Source organism: Hyalella azteca, unplaced genomic scaffold, assembly GCF_000764305.2.
Source record: "Hyalella azteca isolate HAZT.00-mixed unplaced genomic scaffold, Hazt_2.0.2 contig6695, whole genome shotgun sequence".
Lineage (NCBI taxonomy): Eukaryota > Metazoa > Arthropoda > Malacostraca > Amphipoda > Hyalellidae > Hyalella > Hyalella azteca.
Window position 1 is genome coordinate 125,658 of NW_025936849.1, and position 13,782 is coordinate 139,439.

Consider the following 13,782-nt stretch of genomic DNA (forward strand, 5'->3'; position numbering starts at 1 on the left):
GACTGCCGGACAAGAGGGCAATTGGTGTTAGACGAGGGCTAAGAGACTGCCGGACAAGAGGGTAATTGGTGTTAGACGAGGGCTGAGAGCTGTCTCTTATACACATCTAGATGTGTATAAGAGACAGGCACTGCAACGGGTAACATTTTCGTCCGATTTTTCGCCGATTTCGCAGATTTTAGGCATTTTTAGCGCGATTTTTGGGTCGGAAAAAAATCGGTTTTCCGATGCCGACCGCCAAAAATGGATTTCAGATTCGTAATCTACACCCCAAAAAACATATAATTAAAAAAAAACACCCTTTTTTTTGGATGTAGTTAATCTGCAAATTGCAATAATACCATACCGCGTCATAGTGGCAAACCAGAGCTTTTTTAGAATCAGTTTATTTTTAATTTCCTCATTTACTCAAGATTTAAACCAATTTCTTATGTATGGTAATGCTGGTATCCATGATACTTTACTGGCCTACTCATAGGACTCAAAATTGAACTTGAGGGAGAGTCTAAAAAACTCTCTGCTTTGCCACTATGCGGTGCCACTATAGGGTAAACGCGGTAACCGCGTTTACCCTATTTCAGAATGGACTCATCATCAGTCATCACCTACACCTACAGGCTAGATGCTAGACCATTTTTGTTGATCTATAACAACTATAAGGTACTATAGTCTATAGCTAGGTATGAACCGTATGATGAAATGAAATTGCAGTCCAATAAATTTTTCCATAGCTTTGAAAAAAGTACTAACAAATATTAGAGATGACACTTCATTTTTCAACACTGGTAATACTAATACATTACTACTACTACTAGTAGTATAAACAGTAGTACAGTACAATTAGCTACAATTAGCCTTATTAGGTTATTTAGGTACTTACCATAAACTTTCTTGCGTTCTATGCAACTGTTTTCAATAATTTGCTTATCTTGAACAAACCACTTCCTTTGATTTCCACAAGCTTCATCTTCTTCTTGGTAGAAAGCAATATCTCTCGTTCTTTTAAGGCCTATTGTGAATGAGTCATGCAATTCAGTCCCCATGCTCAAGTTTAAAGTTTGAGTGATGTAATACAAATATGAAAGTTGATGAAACTTGCTTAGGTTTGTTCCTGAACAAGGTGAGGGTGTAATGATAATACCGCCTAACTTGTGTTCGACATCTACATTGATCCGGGGTTTAGTTCTTTCCAAGTTTCCAATGTGCAGTCAACTGACAGAAAACGTTCTACTTCCAGGTTGCCGACTTCAGCAGCGTTGCCAGATGGTATATATCTATACCAGATTTCACAAATCTGGTATTTTCAGAAGGTGTCTGGTATGAATATTTTAGATCTGGTATATATGCCTAAATCTGGTATTTTTCTGGTATTTTCTGACTTACTACAAATTTACTGCATTAATTTACACCTCTGAAGTTTGAACTTCCTCCAGGGTTGGCGTGGATTATATAGATTCCCTTCAGAGCGGCGCGATTAGAGCTTTCCCGCCATTTTTGGAACCGCGAGTTTACCGCTTGATGAAATAACCCTAATCTAATTGTTAACATTTAACAAAAGTGCTTAATGCAATATGAACACGAGAGTGATGATCCTTGATTGATTACTGATCAGTGATGATATGGCCTAGGACGAGTGAGGTTGTCGAACCGATCTCTGCGACGCAAGCTCCACCATTTTTGTTTGGTGGTTTGAATTATAGAGTGCCACTTGAAATCCACTGACCTACTATAAACAAGAATTCAGTGGTTACCTACTCAGAAGAATTTAAACACAATACAGGCTCTCAGGCCCAACGGCCGTCCTCGAGGTCGACCTGTGGCTTTAAGTCTACCCAGTGTAGACACCCCGAAAAGAAGAAGTATGCGGGCAGCTGGGGCATCTAAACCTTCGGGCTTGTTCTGTCAGAAAGCTAAATGATTAAAGTAAATGGACCACAGCCTCAGTCCACAGGACCAGTTTACACTTACAATGCTCATATGAGAATCAAAAGGTACCAAAACAAGGAAGAAAGAAATTTTGCAAGACGCGGACTGACGCGCAGGACGCTACGAACAATGAATAGAGTTTATTTTTTTGCAACTTTTTGTTTTTTTTTGCTTAACTCTTTTCTTTGCAATTTTAGTCTGTTGTACTGTTATAGTATATAATATACATTTGCTTTACTTAACCGCCCGGGGGCCCTGGGCCCCGGCCTCCTTGTCAATGCCATTTCTGACCAGAAACTGGTGCACAGAGCTGGGATCAAACCCGCACGCCGCACGGGCGCACGGCCACACTTCTATCAGGCTCTGCTTCAAATCTTTAATCTTGGTACTCTGCTGTCTGCTGACGCTGAGAGCTGAGTTCAGAATGTTAAGTACACAATTTTTGCACTGGTTTGCCACAGGCTTGCTGAAATGATAAGCAAATTTTAAAGACCCTTTATGAAAAACTGAATTTAATGTTTTATTAAGTGCATTCATTTTATCATTTTTAAGACTTATGAGTCCTACCTATATGAATAAGTTTCCCAGTATCATAGATACCGTCAACCGGGGTCCGGGGCTACAGGCCCCAGCTACTCAGGAGTTGGGACGGGCGGGGTAACTCGGGACAGTCCTCCGACACGGTGTAAAACTGTTTTAGTAGCAAAACTAATTGGAATATTGCAAAACTAAATATAGTGGCGTCATAGTGACAAACCAGAGATTTTTTAGAATCAGTTCAATTTTAATTTCTTCATTTACTCAAGATTTAAACCAATTTCTTATGTATGATAAGTCTGGTACGGTATCCATGATACTTTACTGGTCTACTTATAGGACTTAAAAATGAACTTGAGGGAGAGTCTAAAAAAGTCTCTGCTTTGCCACTATGAGTGGCGTAAATGTCAACATTTTTCCTATCTATGTAAATAATGTAGTATAAAGTTAGTTCAAAAATACTACATTTACTAGCTTTGAAAAATTTCCTGAATAAAATGGTGAAGAACGATATTTTGAAAAGTTACTTCTGCTATGGTTTGTAGTAAAAAAAAAATAATTGCCATATTAAAAAAATTTTGCTTAGAAAAAAGTGGCAGACAAGTGTCAGCATGAAAACTTTATTTGCATAATTTACATACCTCAATCCCCAAAAAACAAGGCGGCCATTTCCGCATGGTGGGGCTACTTGGGAGTTGGGACTTGGGAGTCACTTGGGACACCCCCCTATGGCTATTCAGTACACCCCCAAAAATGCATTTACAGTAGAACCTCAGTTAGCAAATGCTCCAGTTAAAAAAAATGATTAAAAACAAAGAATATTGACTACATTTACCTTGCTCAGTGAAAAAAATTTCACTTATCGAAAAATTAGTGCATCATCGGTCATCACAAAATTGTGCATAGAATGTCATATATAGAATTGTGCACCAGGCATCAATCATCATAGAATGAAAAGTAATTGACCTAAACTATGATTTATTTCTCCAAAACATATGATGGTTGTCACTAGAACATTCCTTTCTGTTTCAGGTATGTTTTTCATGATCTTTTTTTTATAGTAAATTCACTTAACCCAATTAAATGGTGTGAAATTACAAGCTGTCCTGTAAGCTTACAGATACAGAAAAATGCTAAAAGGTTGCTGATATGAAGCTTGCAGTGGACAAGGTTGTTGTAAATGCTCAATGGCATATTCATGGATATGGTAATATTGCATCAATAATACGGTAATTAATGCATATGGTAATATCATAGCAATAAAGAAAAAACAAGAAAAAATCACAGAAAATGTCATTTATTCTACCTCTACATCATCTACAATGAAAGAGGAGGACTTCAGAGTACTGTTAGTAATGGATGAGTACACTCTGCATGCTTCAAATGTTTTAAAATGAAGTTTTATTCCAAGTGTCCCGAGTAGCCCCATTCGACAGGGCTACTCAGGACCCTTTTTTTGCTTCTGGCACCTTACAAATAGCATATGCAATTTTTTGGAGAAGACATGTGATAGCCCTTTCAAAGAGCTTTGAAATGAGCTTAAACTTGTTTATGAAATGTTTCATGGTAAGAAGTTATGAATGAAAAACTTTTGAAATCGTCCCGAGTAGCCCCGGTGGACGGTACCACTGTGCGGCACTGTCCACGTCCAGTGTCCACTGTACCTACTCGCAGAACTTGGTACTGTACCAGTAGTACCACATACCACCGGAATTAGCTATCATACATAAAATATTGATGTAACGAGTAAATCTTGTGTAGATTAGGATATTACCTAGGAGGCTAGGATTGAGGAAATTTAAAATGAACTGATTCTAAAAAATCTCTGGTTTGTCAGATATTGTTGTTTGTTACCATGATTCAACCTCAACACCATCAATGGAGTCTCTAGACTCTTGATATTTTGAAACTGAGCAAGTTACCTACCTATCAGCTCAAATAACAGACTTGCATGATCTTGAATATAGAAAATAGTCAAAATACCATTACTTGAATAATTGAATTTATACTGGAAAATTTGGCATTTTTTCTGCAATGTTCAAGAATGAAGAATCACTTTTGAAACTATTGTTGCAACCCAGCCTATTGTATTATTATTGTATTATTGTTGTAGCCTAACCTGCAATTTTTAGAAAAAAATTTTAAAGGAAATTTTGTCAGATATCTGATATTCTTAATTGCACTACAATTGAATCCTTCTTGTGGGTGGAATCTTATAAGATTATATCATAAGTGGAAATTGTGGAATTGTCCTGAGAGGCTGAGTCTGAGTGGCATGTGTCATTTTGAATTATTGCAGCTGTGAACTTGAAGCGCCAAGGAATCAAGAATGTAGGTTCCTAGGCTATTTATAAGATAATAAGCCTAAGCCTAAGGGCAAAAGGCATCTGTTTGATATGGTTTTTATAAGTGCAGGCACATCAAAAGGTTGCCAATGACCCAATGTAAAGTATGTAAGGTGACCAGATGCCCAATGCCCATTGTGGGTTATTGGCTTTGGCTAATGGATATACATATTCATATGATAATAATGATATACATATTCATATGCAGAAACTGCATACAATTTAACAGGGCTTAATTTAATATGTCTTGTAGGCAATTATTGTGAAAGTGCAGAGTGTCGATATGAATATATTCATCAAAGACCCCTAACTGGATGCTGGGGCCTTGGAATGCATTTCAATTAAGACTGGGTTGTAAATGGAGAATATTACTAATACCCGGTACATACTTGGGTCAAGATGAATGTGCTACCCATTCATCTAAATTCAATTGATTGAATTTAATGATAATGATAAAATAGAGACCTCCCTGATTGAAATGGCAAAAAAAATTATCTTTATGGGTGTAAACTGTGGAGTGTTTTATATATTCTTTCTTTAGATATTAAAAAAAAAAGAAAAGTTTACTTTTTTTGTAATGGCTCAATTAAAGATTTTCCAATTATTTTACAATTATTTAAGAATGATTATCCCAAAACTTGATGAATCCTAACTCAAGTAATAAACTATCATCTGGAAGACTGGAATGCATAGCTAGCAAGGAGTGACTGATCAAAGTTTATTAAAATCAAATTTATTAAAAAAAAGAGTGATATCAATATATTAAAGAAAGAGAGAAAACCCACTATGTCAATTACGTATATTCTGTGAACCTTTGTAGGATATTTTGCTTTGAGACAATTACCACTTCAATTTATGTCATTTTAAATATTGTAGTGAAATGATAGGTATGGTATTTAGTACGTACTAGACAATGAGTGCAAATGAGATGGAGTTAGTAGCATTTGAGGAAACTAGTAACATGGCTGGTTCTGCAGCATCAGATTCTGATGACAGCATGTCTAGTTCAGATGTTGAAGAGGAAGATGAAAAAATCCTTGAAAAAATCAAGAATCTCCGTCAGCAAGTGAGTATCATGGAGAAATTATTATGCATAATTTAATAGTTGTGTAGGGTAATAGTAGGTATAGGTATAATATTTCTGCTACAGATAAATTGTTTTGGCCAATACTGTTGCAATGGTGTCACCACCAGTTGATATTGGGTCCGGAGTGCAATGTTTTTTAGGTGGCAAGATGCAATGCCTTTATTGTAGATCTGAAATTCTCTGCCAACAAGCCTATTGTCATATTCAGCACAAGACCTTATATCTGGTAAGGAAACTTTAATTTTGTTTTTGCAGCTTGTGTCTTGGCCACGCTTTTATGATGGCCATATTGAGCTCATAAACTCCTTAAGAAAGTCGGGGGAGCTGCTGGAGGCTCGGCAGGCAAGGGAGGCCATGAACAAATATTTTCCGTTGACACCAGGTGAAGGAAATGAGATACGTAATAACTTGCATATTATGAGAATATCATAGCAAGTAACATGGCTTCTTGTTACCTGAGAATAAATTTGCATGTTTTTACTTTGAATAAATATGCATGTGGTTTTTAGTTCATGATGTTGATTTGAGCTTTACTTGCAATGGGAAATAAAGTTGAATCACTAAAATGTTAATAATATGTATTCATTTTTCTGAAAAATATTCCTAGGAATTAATTTATTCATGAATAACGAGTTCTTTTTATTCTCTCACTCAATTTGGAATAAAATTATAGAAATACTTTTACATATTACAACAATCTCTTAAAGGCTGCCCTTGTTTGTCAGCTGATGACCTAATCATGGTTTTTACAGAACTATGGCTTGATTACATTCATGATGAAAAAGCCGTCTGCACCACTGCTGACGAGAGGAACTTTGTGATATCACTTCTGGACAGAGCAACTAAAGAGTATGCTAGTAAGTTACTGCTTCCACAGTGGTCAAGTGTTAACCACTACAGAGTATATATGCTAGTAAGTTACCATGGTTACCCAATTGGGGATCTGACATAGAAATCAAAGTCGACATTGCTTTCAAAATATGAACAACAATTGCATGTTTCAAATTAAATTAACCAGTTTCACAGTGTCTTATAATTTTCTCAGTGAGAATAAATTTTCAGTTCCAGATAATATTCACTCACAATCAGTCTCCTTGATATGATATCTGCTTATGTCAAGCAACCCCTCTATAGTTATTGCGGCAGGCTTTAAACGCAGTATTCCACTACACATATATATTAGAGATATTTATGTAAGTTATATCACTGAATCAAAAAATTTTGTTTGTGCTGTAAAATTCTGAAAATGATATCCTGGCTTCTGTCATGTCTTGTTGCGATTTCACCATACAAACATGGTGGAAACCTGCCTGGAATTGGCTCATGACAACACAGCTCTACTTAACCTGATTTAGCCATCTTACTGTGCTTCTGTTGCGTGCCATGCTACTGTTCTGTGCCATGCTGTTCTTACAGTGCTACTGTGGTGTGCCAGGTGTGCAGGTGTGGACAGAGTACGTGCTGTTCAGCATTGGTGGTGGGGACATAGACGCCACGCGGGACGTGTACGAGAGAGCGCTGGCGGCGGTCGGGACGCACGTCAGGGACGGCGAGCTGCTGTGGCAGAGCATCACTTGTATTGAGGAACAGGTGCCCTTCTTTTCTCTTGTGTTTTCCTGCTGTTTAAACTTTTATTGGCTTTTTTGTATATCATATTTTCTGTCTTTCCTTACTTTCTTTAATATTTTATTTTAAAAGATGCTTTGATGTTTTATTCTCATAAAAATGTAGCCATACCAATACCTGTCACTGATATTGCAGGTCTGTTATTGCAGCCTTTTATTCGCAGGTGTATGCCGGCTTGACAGCAGATGCCCAGGAGGGAGATGCCCCGACGCCCCAGCAGACGCGACAAGCCCAACGTCTGCGTGAGCTCTACCGCCGCAGGTACGGCATCATGTTAGGGCAGATATGTGTTGTGTACAAGTGCTGTAATGACCTTTGTATATTGCTCACACAACACACAATAGCTCCTGTATATTGCGGTGCCAAACGGACAACACACAATAGCCCCTGTATATTGCGGTGCCAGACGTACACACAACACACAATAGCCCCTGTATATTGCGGTGCCAGGCGTACAACACACAATAGCCCCTGTATATTGCGGTGCCAGACGTACAACACACAATAGCCCCAGGGCCTATACTTTCAAAAAAAGTTAAGAGATCGTAAGTTCATCAGCCAATCACTGACTGGCTTTCAAGCAAAATCCACCAATCATAGACAAGAAAATAGAGCGTAAGTACTTACTTTCAGTTAGCGAGTTTTTAAAGTATGGACCATGTATATTGCGGCAGGTTTCGCGTGCCGCTACTGAACATGGACCGGGAGGCGCTGCTGGAGGGCGCCGGGCGCTGGGGCGGCGCCCCTGACCCCCACATGGAGGCACAACTGCAGAGGACCCTGGACAAGCTCAGCATCCTGGAACCTTTTGAGGAAGAACTCGTGAGACGCCTTAGCCTTAATGAGGGGCACCGCACTCATTGTCTTCTTGCCCTGTCTTCTTGTATAACTTATATATCAAGGATATATAAATCACTATATTAATATATGTAGTAGTAATTAAATTTATTTATTTTATATATATATTTTTCAGTAATTTATTCATTTCTTTGGATGATGATGAGCTACAGAAAAATGTATCAAGTGAAAGATTGTTTGGCTGCAGGCGCTTCATGTTGGTGTATGGCTGGTTTTATGTTGGTTTAGAATAGAGGTGTTGTGATGTCATGGATGTGTTATATCTGCTCAACTTAAGTTGTGGCATGTGCTTGTGTTGTGGCCTGTGCTCTGTGTTGTGGCATGTGCCCTGTGTTGTGGCATGTGGCATGTGCGCTGTATTGTGGCATGTGCGCTGTGTTGTGGCATGTGCCCTGTGTTGTGGCATGTGCCCTGTGTTGCGACATGTGCCCTGTGTTGTGGCATGTGCCCTGTGTTGTGGCATGTGCCCTGTGTTGTAGCATGTGGCCTGTGTTGTGGCATGTGCCCTGTGTTGTGGCATGTGGCCTGTATTGTGGCATGTGCCCTGTGTTGTGGCATGTGTGCTGTATTGTGGCATATGCGTTGTGTTGTGGCATGTGCGCTGTGTTGTGGCTTGTGCCCTGTGTTGTGGCATGTGCCCTGATTTGTGGCATGTGGCCTGTGTTGTGGCATGTGGCCTGTGTTGTGGCATGTGCCCTGTGTTGTGTGATGTGCCCTGTGTTGGGGCATGTGCCCTGTGTTGGGGCATGTGCCCTGTGTTGTGGCATGTGCCCTGTGTTGTGGTATGTGCCCTGTGTTGTGGTATGTGCCCTGTGTTGTGGTATGTGCCCTGTGTTGTGGTATGTGCCCTGTGTTGTGGCATGTGCCCTGTGTTGTGGCATGTGTTCCGTGTTGTGGCATGTGCCCTGTGTTGTGGCATGTGCCCTGTGTTGTGGCATGTGCTCTATGTTGTGGCGTATGTTGTTTGTTGTAATGCCACATTTATGCCGCAGCTACGCACAGAAGAGGACGCCGTGGCCAACATGGCGGCGTATGAGGCGTACATGGCGCACGCCAAGGCTAAGGAGGATCCTGCCTTCGTCCAGAACCTGTACGAGCGCGCCGTACTGCGCCACCCGCTCAACGACGGTGACTTGCCACACATGCCACCACACGCGCCACATGCCACCACACGCGCCACACATGCCACCACACGCGTCACGCATGCCACCACGCTCGCCACACATGCCACCACACGCGCCACGCATGCCACTGCCCGCTCCACATGCCAACTGACACGCCACACATGCCACCACACGCGCCACGCATGCCACCGCCCGCTCCACACACGTCCCGCGCCACACTTGCCTAAACAAGCTGTGTACCCATAATTGCCATACCATAATCTGCTTCATGTTCTAGTAAACAATTATCTTCTTGAAGTGCGGCCAAGAGTGTGGCTCTTTTATGCGTGATTGTCTTGACTGAAGTGTCACTTGCACTGCAGGGCTGTGGCTGCAGTACGTCCAGTGGTGCAGTGCAGTGTTCAGGGATCAGACAGAGCTCATACTGCCAGTGTCAGAGCGCAGTGTCCGCAACTGCCCCTGGTCAGGCGCCCTCTGCAGCCTACACGTCGAGCTGCTGCAACTGCAGCACCCCATCCTTACCCTCCAGCCTAAAATTAAAGGCACGTGACACCCTTTCCGCCCTCCCCCTGCCAGCCTTAAGACAAAGGCTTGATTCCATTTATACTCTAAGCCTTAGAGGATAAATGGAACCAACCACATCCCTTAGAGTCTAAGGGATGTGGTTGAGTTCGTGGCAATTATATTCAGCTCATTCCTTTAGGTAATTGAAATCGACAAGAATGATTCTTGTCTCCATCCCTGAACGTATTTCCACAGCTGTTTTGAATCAATGTCTGAATAATAGTAAGCGTTTACACAGATGTGGTGGAATGGTGCCTGGGGGCGCTGGTCGGGGTGGAGGCGGACGCCCTGGTGCTGCACGCGAGTCAGATGTGGCTGAGCTACGTCTTATTCCTGGCCCAGCTCCTCCGTCAGCAGCTGCAGCGTCAGACACAAGCGTCTGGCAGGACGACCTGTCCTCCTGACGGCAACATCTGTCAGTCCAACGGCCAGAATATCGACCACGAAAAACTTAGCGACACTGAACAGGATACTCTGCACGGTCAGGATAACGGCCCTGAAGCTGGGGCTGCTCTTAACAGCGCTGCGGGTGACGAGGCTATAGGGACTCCTGAAGAGAGTGTCGACCGCCACATGCAGCGCCTGAGGGAGGCCTGCCGCCGCGCCCTGCAGATGTTGCGTGAGAGTGAGTGTTTTAATGAGCCCTAGCAGCGTGCTGTGTTAGTGTAATGTCTGCAGCTTTGTAATTAATTTGCCGCATGCGCATTATGCAGCTCACTTTCTTCCCCCAGATGCCAGCCCTGGGGTGGACCGGGGGGACGTGGCACTGTGCCGCGTGTGGGCGGCGTGCGAGGTCCTCGTCGGGGACCTAGACGCGGCGCGCGCCGTTTGGAACGATCTAATGGCGCAGGCGCCTTACACTGGGCGCTGCGACCTCTGGCTGCAGTTCGTCGAGATGGAGAGGCAAGTGGATGCGGTAGCTGGAGGGATGGAGGCTCTGGAGACGTGGCAGGGAACTCAAACACAATTATTTTCCTACTTGTATTTGTGTTATTACCTAGCAAGTTGGCTCAATGATCTTGATCATTTCTGTCTCGCCGCCTGCCGGCGCAGGCGTCACGGTAGCAGCAAGCACGCGCGCAAGCTGCTACGCCGCGCCTTGGAGCGCGTGTGGGACGGCGTCGAGGTCGTGGGGGCAGCCTTCGAAGCCTTCGAGCATACCGAGGGAGATGTGCTCACCTTACGCGACTTCCGACGTCGCTACGATGCCAGGTAAACACTAACAGATATAAGGTTAAAGCCTCAATTTTAACCTTGATTGTCGTGATCATTTGTCATGGTAATAAATTGGGTTGTCTTTTTAAATACGCACTTGACGTATGAATAACGAGCCATAAAAATGAAAGAAGGAATCTGTTGTGTTACTCCAAAGGAATCTGCTGTATACCATGAGAAACTGTAAGGCGAGTAATGAGAGCCACGAGTGAGGCAGCCAACCAGGAGGGCGCAAGCCATAGGTCAGCACAAGCCATGGTTGAACTAATAAAAAGTTGACCCTCTCACATCTCAGCCTTGAGAATATCATGTATTGTTCCGCCTGTGACGTCACGTGTAAATTAGTATGTAAATATTGCTCGTGAACTCCATTCGAAAAGTGTCCTCCTTGAACTACCTTTATAAATAACTAGCCTCCTTGAATCATCGGACAAGTGTTCAAAAATTTTAACTAGTCTTGTTTAACACATTGCCGATGTCAAAATGCAACTATTTCGTGCGGTTAATGAAATAAATGGAAAATAAAGCGACCAACCGAGTAGACTGACTTATAATGTTTTTTTATGGCGGTCATTAGTGTAAGCGTTAAATAAACGGCTAAATATATAAGTGAAGTTGCCCTCCAGCATATCACGTTTTCGTCAAGATAGATAGTATTTCTGTGATTTTGTTGTTTTTATTTTCCACTTTGATACTAGTTTACTTTCCTGTTTATAAACAATATTAAATTAAAGAGCTAATCATATCGATTTGAAATTTAGAAGAGATGCATCAAAAGGGTAAAGACAATGAATAATATCAATCCGAAATTCAAATAACCACATACCCGACGAGAACAGAATTTGTTTGGGGACGCTTTCCTTTTATCAAATCATCAGACGGATGATCAGAGAAGTGGCAGCCATTAGCGAAACACGAAGCTGATCGGTCAGCCCTCGAAGGTTTTATTTTCAATTTATTTGTCTTTCCGTACGACAGAATTGGTTTCTGACGCTGTATGGTTTAGAACAAGACTTGTTGCTATTATGGACAATTATGAAAAAATATTGCGATCAGTTTAAAAAAAAAATTCAAAATATACACTTTTAACACGCGTTTGACGACACTCACGACATCTGTTTACGATTTCCGATGCATGGGACGTCATAGTGAAGATGCGCAGAACGGCGTCAAAATTTCTCAAAGCGCGAGTCAACCTCAAATTGGTCAACCATGAGCACAACTAAACCTCAATCTCATTTTCGGGAACAAGCTTGCTAGAGGCTTCAGGCGACTGAATGAAGTTCAGTGCTTGAAGCCATAGGATTTGTACGTTCACAGCCACTGCTTAGCTTGCCCCTCATCTCGGAATAAGAGGCCTGCAGGATTCTCTTCGTAGGATACCTACAACCACAGCGCGGTCCTACCTCCGCACCTACCTCGCATCTCCACATTCTTACTTCCAATGAGGTTAGGCTAGGTCCGTTCAAGCTTGGTTTGGGTGGAGAGTCGGAGAAGGTGTGTAGGTAGGGCGGCGCTGCAGTTATATCCTACGAAGAGAGTCTTGCTGGTCTCGTATCCTGAGATGCGTCTCGAGGTTAACCCCACAGCTGTCGCGTGCAAAAACTGACCTGATTGGTCGCCTATTTTGTCGGTTTCGTTACAGTCGAAAATTCGTAAGCATGGATTACGTGGTATGTAATCCACGTGACCATTGTGGGGTTAAGCGATTGCTGTCAACTTGCAGCGCTAGCGTCACAGGTCCGACTCACGGTGTGGCAACGCGTTCTATGGTTTTTATTTATGAATCTAAGTGTATTTATTGCATTCTGAGTCTGGGCGCTGGCTCTTGAGCTAATTTAAGAGCTAATATAGCGGCTAACACTGGAACTAAAATAAAATGTGACTAATATACACGTTCTACCGCAGAATGGCTGTCGTGAACAAGCGGCGGGAGGAGCAGCAGGCGAAGGAGTCGGCCGCCACTGTGGCGACCAAAGCTGGCAAGAAGAACAAACAACGCAACAAACACCAGGCCCCGCGCTGCCAGGTGAGAAATAAAACAGTTCTCCATGCCCATAAAACTTTTTTTGCTGAGGCACTACCCAATCAAGTGAGAAGTCCTTGCGCGTGATTGTAGGATGCTTGAAAGACACAGCGTGACAACACGAAATAGCGTGGCCAAGTATCCTTTGTATGTGATTTGGACGTAGCAGTGATAGGCCACACTGTAGCGCCGCCTCTGTGTTCCGCCGTCCTCAGCCTCGGTAGGCAAGTCCTCTCTGTAGCCAAGGTTCCAGAGCCAAGTCTAAAGCTGCCCCGCACCTGCTCTCAGTCGGGCCTACGAATGCCCACATTTGTGCCTGCTGATTCCCTCTTTTGTGCCAGCTGTTGCCCTCTTTTGTGCCAGCTGATGCCCTCATTTTCGCCCGCTGATGCTTTTATGATACCTGATGCCTTCGTTTGTGCCAGCTGCTGCCCTCTTTTGTGCCAGCTGATGCCTTCTTTTGTGCCTGTCTCT

At 42.6% G+C, this 13,782-nt stretch overlaps 2 protein-coding genes across 3 annotated transcripts in view; one reads left to right on the top strand and one right to left on the bottom strand.

Annotated features, from left to right (window-relative positions):
* The window catches only part of LOC108678867, a 7,395-nt gene extending 6,200 nt beyond the window's left edge, over window positions 1-1,195 (bottom strand). Inside the window, exon 1 of the mRNA XM_018167363.2 lies at window positions 881-1,195. Within this exon, the coding sequence (XP_018022852.1) occupies window positions 881-1,043 (163 nt within the window). The 5' untranslated portion in view covers window positions 1,044-1,195. The remainder of the gene's footprint in view (window positions 1-880) is intronic.
* A 4,178-nt stretch (window positions 1,196-5,373) lies between these two features.
* The window catches only part of LOC108678866 (squamous cell carcinoma antigen recognized by T-cells 3-like), a 10,143-nt gene continuing 1,734 nt past the window's right edge, over window positions 5,374-13,782 (top strand). For both annotated transcript variants that reach the window (XM_018167361.2, XM_047880967.1), the window contains exons 1-12: window positions 5,374-5,874; window positions 6,151-6,277; window positions 6,648-6,752; window positions 7,331-7,485; window positions 7,685-7,782; window positions 8,196-8,343; window positions 9,372-9,507; window positions 9,866-10,045; window positions 10,306-10,692; window positions 10,799-10,970; window positions 11,121-11,279; window positions 13,191-13,311. In XM_018167361.2, the coding sequence (XP_018022850.1) occupies window positions 5,722-5,874; window positions 6,151-6,277; window positions 6,648-6,752; window positions 7,331-7,485; window positions 7,685-7,782; window positions 8,196-8,343; window positions 9,372-9,507; window positions 9,866-10,045; window positions 10,306-10,692; window positions 10,799-10,970; window positions 11,121-11,279; window positions 13,191-13,311 (1,941 nt within the window). In that variant the 5' untranslated portion in view covers window positions 5,374-5,721. The remainder of the gene's footprint in view (window positions 5,875-6,150; window positions 6,278-6,647; window positions 6,753-7,330; window positions 7,486-7,684; window positions 7,783-8,195; window positions 8,344-9,371; window positions 9,508-9,865; window positions 10,046-10,305; window positions 10,693-10,798; window positions 10,971-11,120; window positions 11,280-13,190; window positions 13,312-13,782) is intronic.